Genomic DNA, 10,030 nt, shown 5'->3' with positions numbered 1-10,030 from the left:
GTGTCCGTCTCTGTGTGTCAAGCTGTGTGTGTGTGTCTGTCTCTGTGTCAAGCTGTGTGTGTGTCTGTCTGTCCCTGTGTGTGTCTGTCTCGAGCTCTGTCTCTGCTCTGTGTGTGTCTCTCTCTGTCAAGCTGTGTGTGGGGGGTGTGTCCGTCTCTGTGTGTCAAGCTGTGTGTGTGTGTCTGTCTCTGTGTCAAGCTGTGTGTGTGTCTGTCTGTCCCTGTGTGTGTCTGTCTCGAGCTCTGTCTCTGCTCTGTGTGTGTCTCTCTCTGTCAAGCTGTGTGTGGGGGGTGTGTCCGTCTCTGTGTGTCAAGCTGTGTGTGTGTGTCTGTCTCTGTGTCAAGCTGTGTGTGTGTCTGTCTGTCCCTGTGTGTGTCTGTCTCGAGCTCTGTCTCTGCTCTGTGTGTGTCTCTCTCTGTCAAGCTGTGTGTGGGGGGGTGTGTCCGTCTCTGTGTGTCAAGCCGGGTGTGTGTGTTCCCCCCAGCAACCAATGGGAGTGCTCGGGCAGCTCTTCCTTGGGGGCGAGGGGAGCGGCTGGTTTTCCGCCTGACACACTGCTCCCTGCTCTGCGGAGCTGCTCACAATGAGGTTTGGCTGGGGCTTGGCGGTGCTTTGCTATTTCAGTCTATGGGACTCAGCCTGGAGCGCGACCGGTAAGAGCAGAAACCGCCTCGCCCTGCTTTGCGCGCGTCCGGCGGGTGCATGTCGGGGGGGGGGGGGGCAGGACTTGTCTCTTCCGGCCCCCGGGGGTGGGTTGTGTATAATCCCCCCCCCGCGAGACGTGTCTCGGGCTCCTCAGGGCAACTTGTGATTCAATTCACGGCAGCGTCTAAGCTGCCCCGGCCCGCCCGGCCCCTTCCCTGGCTCCCGGCGGGCTCCACCGCGCCGGAAACGCGGCTGCAAATCTGTCGAGTGGTGACTTCAAAGGGGCTTTGCCTCGGGGCTGCGCCGTCTGCGCGAGGCGGCGCCCGGGCCCTGCGCTCTGGCGGCGCCGCTGAACCGGCCGCTGCCGCTTGTGGTTTCCTTGGGGCCGAGGGCTGCAGAGCTGCTGCCGTCGGAGCTTCCGAATCCCCCGCGCGAGGGGCTGCCCGGGCCCGGCCTGCCCGGGGCCGAACGCGCTTCGTGGCCCGCCTGCCCCCGTGCGCTGGTGCAGCAGCCGCACCCCCACGAAAGACCCCCCCGGGCCCAGGGGCAGCGCCGGGCTCTGGGGGGCGGGGTGCAGGGAGCCGACGGGCCGGCTCTCAGGCATGGAAGCCCCGCGGGGCGACCCGTCAGCGGGAGGGCGCTGCTGGCTGGAGCCACCGACCAGCACCGGCCCGACGCCGTCCAGGCCACCGGCAGGAGAAGCGCCATTCGCACCCGGCCCCGGCTCTCTCAGCTCTGCCCCTGCGGCCCAGGCGGGACGTGACCGGCTCCGCTTGGCCAGGACACCCCGGCCCGGCCGGGCTCCCCCTTCCCCGCGGCAGCCAGTGGCGAGGCTACGCCCGTCCCATCGGATCCGCCGGGGGAGGGCCGCTGTGACCACTAGGCAGCAGCTACGGGCGTAGAACGGCCGAGGCCTCAGCCCGCTGGGCAACCTCCGAGGGGCTGCGCCGGCTCCGCTCCAGGGCCCTGGGCGTGCACGGCCCCCACACGGGAGCACCTCGACCTAGCCCCGGGGGGGGGGGGAGCTGCTCGTTCCCCTTTCACACGTGGGAGGCTGCGGCTCAGACAGATCACGTGGGCTGGCACCCAAGCCCCCTCACCACTGAGCAAGGCTGCCTCTGACCTGGGGCTTGGCCGAGCGGGGCACGGAGCTGGCCCTGCTCACTTCATCAGCGGCCAACCCAGCCCGGCAGGAGGCCCTGCCCGTCCCGCACGCCCCTCGGCCCCCGGGAGTCGGGTCCTGTAGCCCGGCCGGCCTCACGGGCTGCGGGCTGGGCGCGCTGCTTCCTCGCCCTCTCCTGCCTCGGTTTCCCCAGCTGTGGGTGGGGGTCACGTGCTGGCTTCCTTTGCAGTAGCACCTGCTCGGCAGCCTGGGGGGAGCAGGGCCCGGCGCTGGGTGCGGGCCAGGGACCCGCTCGGCTCGGGACAGCGATGGGGCTCAGCAGCAGCCCGCTCCAGCGAGCCCCAAACCCCAATCTGCGGCCTCCCCCGGCAGAGCGGCCAGGAGCGTTGGGCGAGCGGAAATCCGCTTCCTCCCAGGCGCAGCGGGCCCGGGCCAGCGAGGGGCTCCCGGCGCACCCCGGCCTCGCGCGGGAGGAAGGGGGCCCAGTGGTTAGGGCCACGCTCCGGCCGACCCGGGGGGGGCGAGGGGGCCGCAGCGTGGGGGAGGGGCCGAGGCGGAGCTGGCCCCGCGGGGGGGAGGGACCAGCTGCTCCCACGCGAGTTACCCGCAGCAGCGCGCTCCACGCCGGGGCGTCACAGCGGGAATCCGGCCCCTGCTCCGCCGGCCGGGCCCTGCCTGCAGCCGGGCGCTGGGGGCCGGGCGGGGGCCGCTAGGAAACACCCGGGGGGGGCGCTGGTGGTTAACTGGGCGGGGGGGGGGGGCGCTGGTAGGGAACACCCGGGGGGGGCCGCTGGTAGGGAACACCCGGGGGGGGCCGCTGGTAGGGAACACCCGGGGGGGGCCGCTGGTAGGGAACACCCGGGGGGGCCGTTGGGGAACACCCGGGGGGGGCCGCTGGTGGTTAACTGAGCGGGGGGGAGCAAGAGGCATTTTTCACCTTCTGGTGCAAAGTTTGGGCTGCTCGTAACTCAGCTGCCGGCCAGCTCGGCTCAGCCCCGCCCCCAGGCCGTGTGTGGGGCGGGGCTTGGGGCCCCCGGCTCCCCCCCCCCCGCACGCGGGCTGCATGGGAGAAGCGGGGGCAGCTTGTGCAAAGGCGCTAGGGGCCGGGCGGGGGCGCGCCTTGTCACTAGGGCCCGCGCACGCGCTTGTGCGAGCACCACGGGCCTGTCGGTGCAGACTCGTCGCACGTGGCTCGTGCCGCGGCTCGGTGCTGACGCAGACGGTGTGAAAACGCGGCGGCCTGAGCCTTGCAGGTGTGAAAAGCTGGAGCCTGGAGCCTCCGCACGCAGCTCACGAGCCAGACCCAGCTGCAGAGCTCCCCGGGCAGCAGGGTGCGGGGCGGCCCCTTCCTCTGTCCCCCGCTGGGCCCCTGCTCCCGCACTCGGGGGGGGGGGGGCGCAGCCCCGGTTTGGAAAGAGGCTCAGAGGGAGGTGCTGGCCGGGCCCTGCGGAGGCTGGGGTAGCCCCGGGTGCAGCTGGTGCCCGGGGGCAGCGGCAGGTGGGGTGCCCTGGGCCAGCTGTTCTGACCCTGCTTGTGGCCTCCCAGCTCCCTACCTGCAGAAGCCGGACTCGACCGCCCCACCGGGATTTCCCCGAGTCCTGGACCCCCACGACCCCCGAGTGCGCACAGCCGCCCGCTTTGGGGTGTATCGCTACAACAACAGCTCCAACGACCTCTTCCTCTTCAGGGAGTCCCGCATCACCCGCGCGCTGGTGCAGGTAAGTGCCGGGGCAGCCGCCTTCTGCTCTCGCCGCCGCAGGCAGGGGCATCCCTGGCCTCGTCCAGGCAGCGCCGCGCCAGCCCCGGCAGCTGGGTCCCCGCTCTGGTGGCGTACTCGGCTCCCCGGCCAGCCCGATGGCAACTGGCGAAAGCAGCCAGGCGGTGCCCGCCGGGTACGTCCACAGGCTCGACGAAATCGGGTTCTAGCCTCGCTCCCAGAAGACACTGCCCCGTCCCAGGCCGGCGACCAGCTGGCCCTGAGCACCTGCTCATGGAGGCCGCGTTCGGACAGCGCACGCTGCTGGGGGCAGGGCCTGGGACACGTTTGTCTGCTCAGCCCCAAGGCCTCCCCCCACGTGGCAGAGTTCCACGGACGCTGTGTGGCTGGTGTAGGCCCATCCCCCAGCCGCTTGTGGAGAGGTCTGACCTCTTCTCCCCACGGCGCCGCTTCCTGCAGGTGGTGCGGGGGCTGAAATACATGATCCACGTGGAAATCAGCCGGACCGTGTGCGACAAGAGGGGACACTCCAACTTGGACAGCTGCGACTTCCAGAAGAAGAAAAAGCTGCAGCAAGTAGGCGTTTCCTTTGCCCTTTCCTCTGCCTGGGGGCTGTACCGGCCCCGGGGGTCAGCCCCACCCTTGCTCTGCAGACAATGGCAAGGTCGGTTTCACACTCTGCACAACACAAGCCCACGAGTGGGCAGCCTGTGTTGTCAGTACAGCAGAGCGGGGCCCCCCAAAACGTGCTGCCGAAAGGCTAACGGCCAGGCGCCCGACTTAGGGATCTGCTCCTCCCCCCGGGGGTGGGGGTCACACGCCCACCCTCCCTTTCCTTAGGCCTAGGAGGGAGGGGGACCCCCAAACTCTTCGGCTGGCTCTGAGGCAGCCCCAAGGAGTGAATTTAGAAGCCTGACCTGTCCTCTCCTGCCTGCAGATGCTGAGATGCTACTTCGAGGTCTGGACTATCCCCTGGCTACATCAAGTCCACGTGCCGGTTTCTCGCTGTCGCTGAGCCGCCTTCCCCAGCGAGGGCCGCGCGCGGCCGGGAGGGGCTCGGCCCGGTCTGTGCGCTCTCGCTTAGCCGCAGGGACCAGGAAGAACTGCTGCAGGGACCATGCCTAGAGCAGCTGACTTCCATCTCCGGCTCTTCGGAGACAGCTCAACAGTCTGCACCATAAACCCACCCAGAGTCATGAGCTCACTGAATAGGGTTAGTGCCGAGAGCCGTCCCGGAGGCATTTTGCCATATTAGCTAAGCCCTGGACAACGGTTGTTCCACCAACCTCACTGGCCCACGCGTCCATGGAAAGTCAACGACACCCCGCTTAGCCGAAAGGCCACGCCCCCCCCCCCCCCCCGCCCGGGGCCAGCTAGACCCCGGCTTAGCCGAAAGGCCACGCCCCCCGGGGGCCAGCTAGACCCCGGCTTAGCCGAAAGGCCACGCCCCCCGGGGGCCAGCTAGACCCCAGCTTAGCCGAAAGGTCATGCGCCCCCCCCCGCCCGGGGCCAGCTAGACCCCGGCTTAGCCGAAAGGCCACGCCCCCCGGGGGCCAGCTAGACCCCGGCTTAGCCGAAAGGCCACGCCCCCCGGGGGCCAGCTAGACCCTGGCTTAGCCGAAAGGCCACGCCCCCCGGGGGCCAGCTAGACCCCAGCTTAGCCGAAAGGCCACGCCCCCCGGGGGCCAGCCAGCGCCAATGTCAGCCGCTGTCGGGCAGACCTGTGAGTGGCGGCAGGGACCCACCCAGCCAGCACTAGCCTGTCCCTGCCTGTGTGGAGGGGCCCTGGCGGCCGAGTGCTGCCGTTGTGGGGGAGGGAGGCACCCAGCTTTGCTGCACTGAACTCCCTTCCGGGGGGGGGGGTGTTGAGCTGGGAATTACGCCCCCCTCTGGCCAGTGCCAAGCCCCCCCCGAGCGGTGCCGGCGTTTCGCTCGAGCCAGAGAACGAATCGGCCCCAGCGCCGCTGGGCAGCCCTTCCCAGCCAACTCACCCCCGAGCTGCACGGTGGACGTGGGTGGGCGCAGGCCCCGCCACATGCACGGGGGGGGGGGGGGGGGAGGAGGCAAGGGACTAAGGAAGAGATGGTTAAAGGGATTTAGGTGCCTCGCTCCCTGCAGCTCGATGGACATTAGGTGCCTACACCCCTTAGGCACTCAGCCTCCAAGCTCTGGCCCCAGCAACCCCCAAACAAAGAGCCACAGGCCCCGAGCACGACATCCCTCCCTCCTGCCGGCGCCTCCCCTTGGGTGGGGCTCACAGGAGCATCTACCTGGGCAACAGCTGCTCCCGACAAGGCCTCTGCCGCCAGCCTGTCCTACAGCCACCACTCCGGTGTGGCCGCCCCAGAGGGAGGAGGGACCCTGCTCCCCACGGAGCCCGGGGGCCGGATGCCCGTGCTAAGCTGGTCACAAGCAGCCAGCGACTCTTCCCTCAGGCGCAGGCGTGTGGCACGGCCCAGAGAACCCCTGCGAGCGCTGCAGGCACCAGCTGGCTCCAGCCCCCAGCTCTTGGGGTGCAGAGGAGCCTTTGCTTGTTCCCCTTTAGGGGATACTTAGCATGTTCTGGAGGTCGGGCCCCAGGCTGTGGTGCTGGGAGCAGGTAGTACAGGTTGGGCCTCCCTGGGCCGTCACCCTCGGGACCTGACCAGACAGCGGGGTGGGGCGGCCGCCGGGCTCCAGTGGCCCTGCCAGCCTCGCTGCCAGGCTGGGCTTTGCTGCCCTGCACATCCCGCTGGCCCTGCCAGCTCTGCCGCTGGGCCCCTCCCACCAGCAACACCCATGGGCCTCCGGACCACAGCTGTTGTGGGACCAGAGTCTTGGTCCAGTCAGGTGCCGTCGGGCCCGCCCCCCGTGGAACGGATTGGGGCCAATGGAGCCAAGCGCCAACCAGCCCCGGGCCACGCCGCTCCTCCAAGGAGCAGGCAGATTCCAACATGCAGCGAGCAGGTCGGAGAGCTCAGCATCCCGGAGCCTGTTCTGAGCGTGCAGGCGTCGCGCCCCAGCCTGGCAGAGGAGTTCGTGCTTCACTTGTTAGTGAAACAGCACGACTCCCCCAAGCAGCGTGGCCGGCCATCCTTGTGGTCGCCACAAACCAGGAGCACAAGCCACCGCTGGCTTCCAAACCCTGGAGAAAGATCCCCACGCTCAGGCCTTGGGGCCCAGCCTGAAACAAATGCTGTCCAGCAGCCACACACCACCCCACAGACACTCACCCAGGAACCCTCCCCTGCAACAAGCCCCAGTGCCAGCTCCACACAAGCCACAGCATCACAGCCCTAAGCACATCAGCCAGCGTGGGCGACACCAGCCAGGGCCCCTCGGCCACGTGCATTGGCCAGCCCGGCCTATCTCCACGACCACGGGTTAACAGACAAGGGGAACACACACCTGCTGGGGACCGTTGGAACGTGCCCAGACACTCCTGGAGCTAAAGCGACTCCTCGGCCAAAGCAATTTCAGAAGCCAGCGAGCGTCTGGCCCTCCAAGGCCGATTTGACACATGCGCCCAAGGAAGCACAACGCCGTCTCTGGATGGGCCATGCTATCCCACACCCTTCTAGCCCACTGTTAGCCACACCGGCACAGACACTACCTGACCACACCCTCCCCACTATGTCGCTGTACCCTGGCCCCAGGCATCTGAAGAAGTGGGCTGCGGCACGTCGCCTGTTCCCCACAACGCAGACCTGAGCCGCCCAAGGCAGCCCACACCACGCGGCACGGCAGGGCTCCTGCCCAGCGAGGGCCAGGCCAGGCTAGCGTCACCACAGCCTTGCCGGGAGGGCAGTGTACACGCTGGGCCTGCTAACGGCTCTTTCCTTAACATCTGAGTGGTGCAGCGTCGCCGCTCCGCCCGCGATGGGTCAGACACCACCCGCCGTCCTCCCAGGGGGGTGAGCTCAAGCGTAGCACTGGCCAGCTAGCTCTAGGTGTCGTACCGCTCGTCCGGACGCTCGCCAGCGGCCTGCTCCAGCTGCAATCGCACGCCGCTTACCCACGGAGCAAGCAACGGAGCAAAAACCCTCCGGACAAGGAAGCAAAGTGGCCTTGCACCGGCTCCACAATGCTGGAAGCTGCCACAAATACTGAGACCCGCACTGCGCAGCGACAGCTTCAGGGCACGGGGGGCTGCTGCTCCCCTCAACCACCTCGCCCGGGTGTGCAGCCGTAGGGGCGGGCTGGGGAGCAGCACGGTTTCCTTTGCCGATTTTCAATCCCCCTCCCCTCCCCACTGGAAGGCGTTGGGCAGCGCTGTCCTCTGGCCACCCTCGGGCACGGCCCCCCCCGGCCTGAGGGGAACATGGGAGCCTGGCAGAAGCTGGGGGAACTGGAGCAGGTGGGGGGGGCAGTGGAGCGCTGCCCCTCGTGCAGATGGGGGGGGGGGGATGTGCATGAACCTGAAAAAGCAGCTTCTGCCTTTTCACAACAAAACATCCCTCAGTCTGGGCGCTCCCAACGCCTGCGCCCCCAAAAGTGCAAGAACCCCACACACGTGGTGCCCCTGTCCCCTGGCACTGCCCCCCCAGCTCCGCACTCTGACAAGGTCACAGGGACTCAGTATGGTCTCCAGCATCTCCAGCCTCCTTGTCGGGGACAGAGCCTGACGCAGGCGCCTGGTGCTGGGACCAGTCAGCACAAGCTATGCTCTGCATAACAGGCCGTGTCCCAAACAGCTGTCTGCCTGCCAGCCTGTCGCTCGGCCCTAGAGCCACGCGCACTGCGAACAGCACGTGAAATACGTAAATCCAGGCCAACAGCCGCGTACATGATAAACCAGCTTGACAGACAGGCAGGGAGTGCTTGGCGGGAACGTGCAAGGGGAGGCACCCAACAGGTCACTAGCGTGCAAGAGGATACGCACGGCCCCTGTGCGTGCTGGGGTGCCTCGCTCACCTCTGGCCGGCCTGGGGGCGGTAGTGAAATCCATGCTATCGACTGAGCCTTGTCCGTCGTAATGGGTCCAACCCTGCAGGGGCGCGGAGGCCATTGGACTACCCACGACTATTGTGTTTTGTTCAACAATAAACCCCACTCGGGTGCCTTGGTCTTATCTGAGTCTGTGGCCTTTGGGGCTCTCGTGGAGTGTCGTGCTGGCGCGATACGCTGAGGGAGCCAGGGAAAGGCACGCAGCCGAACGTTTATCAGCGGACAGAGCAGGAGACCTGCCAGGACGCCGCACCGGTAAATCCTGAGTTTGACATCCCTACTGCACCCTTGGCTTCCCCCCACAGCACCCCACTGCCATGCCGCAGTTGGGCAGCATCTTGGGCGGGGGAGGGCCGGGCATTGGGTCTGGCCCACCACAGAATGGGTAGGGTCTCCCTTTCTCCTGGCCTGGCGCATCCTAGGCCTGTGCTGTGCTCAGACAGATTTGCAGGGGAGCCCTCCCCCCTCGGCTCAAACCGCCGGTGTGCACGGTCCTGCCATGCTGATCCCACCCATGAGCAGCAGACGCACGGGGGGGAGGGGCCTGATTCTCCACTGCACAGTCATTTAACAGTGCAAAGTGGGTGCAGAAACACCAACGCGCTTTGCAGGGCAGCAGGTAACCACACAAAGCAGCAACCCACGCAGCATGGGACCCGTCCAGGAAGGAGCCGCTTGGCAGCCGCCTCTCTTCTCACACTTGTCAGGGTGGTCGCGGACGCAGCCGGAGCAGCAAGATCAAGATCTGGGTTGGCTCACGGATTATACTTTTGGTTGTTTCTTGTGCTGTAAATGTCTGAGCCGCAGCTCCCTCTGCAGTAACCTAACCCCACCCGCTATCAGGCAGCGCAGCTACTTCCTGTGGCTCCCGGCGGTACAGGAGTCCGTTTAGATGCAATCAAAGCAACCGTGCTGGTCGTTCTGCTTCGTGACAGCATCACCACCTAGTGTTCAACGCCCCTGCAGCGCAACCGTGCAGGCTGGTCGAGAAGAGCCGTTACTTCCCCTCCCCCAGCACAGAGAAGCAGCAACCTAGTCCCTTTGCGCCATGGCACGAACTGGGACAGAGCCCAAAGCACCCCCCAAGGCCGACCCGATATGGCCATTCTGTTACTAGCCCTGAGGGTCCCCAGCCTGGCCACACTCCCCGGCTTTATTGTTAACTCGGCCCTGTCAAAGCAGGGAGAGTGAGCCAAGGAAATAATCTGCAGTCATTTTGTACCTGTGAGTCTAACACAAGTAAATCCTATTCCACCCTCTGCGTAGGACATGCAGCAGAGCACACGCAGGGCACCTCCCCGTGGCAATACGGAACAGATTTAAATATACTGGTTAAAACCCAGCTGAACCAACCTTCTGTTTAACCTAGGTCTGTACTTTAGAGATTGGTGCATCTGTCTGCAACTCCTGAACGGTAAGAGCCAGGCCCACCAAGTGTGGTACCCAGCGTCCTCGTCTCCTAACGGAAAGCAAGGTCAGGGCTGGCTGTGTCCAGACAACGGGATGTGCCTGGAATTCGATTGTTTTCCATAACCTGGAAGGGGGGGGCTGAGCAAAGGGGTGCCATCTCACAGTCGCCACTGGAGGCAGCGAGCACGGGGATAGCGATATGCAGTGGC

The 10,030-nt window shown here is 66.5% G+C and overlaps 1 protein-coding gene across 1 annotated transcript; it reads left to right on the top strand.

The window, feature by feature from the left end:
- The first annotated feature begins 472 nt into the window (after positions 1 to 472).
- Positions 473 to 8,535, top strand: CST7 (cystatin F). The gene is made up of 4 exons (XM_006136892.4): positions 473 to 653; positions 3,314 to 3,486; positions 3,945 to 4,061; positions 4,423 to 8,535. Exons 1-4 carry the CDS (start codon positions 584 to 586, stop codon positions 4,498 to 4,500), a joined length of 438 nt encoding a protein of 145 aa, XP_006136954.2. The 5' UTR covers positions 473 to 583; the 3' UTR covers positions 4,501 to 8,535.
- The last annotated feature ends 1,495 nt before the right edge of the window (positions 8,536 to 10,030 follow it).

Source organism: Pelodiscus sinensis, chromosome 3 (genome assembly GCF_049634645.1).
Source record: "Pelodiscus sinensis isolate JC-2024 chromosome 3, ASM4963464v1, whole genome shotgun sequence".
Classification (NCBI taxonomy): domain Eukaryota; kingdom Metazoa; phylum Chordata; order Testudines; family Trionychidae; genus Pelodiscus; species Pelodiscus sinensis.
This window is presented reverse-complemented; position numbering and strand designations above follow the sequence as displayed.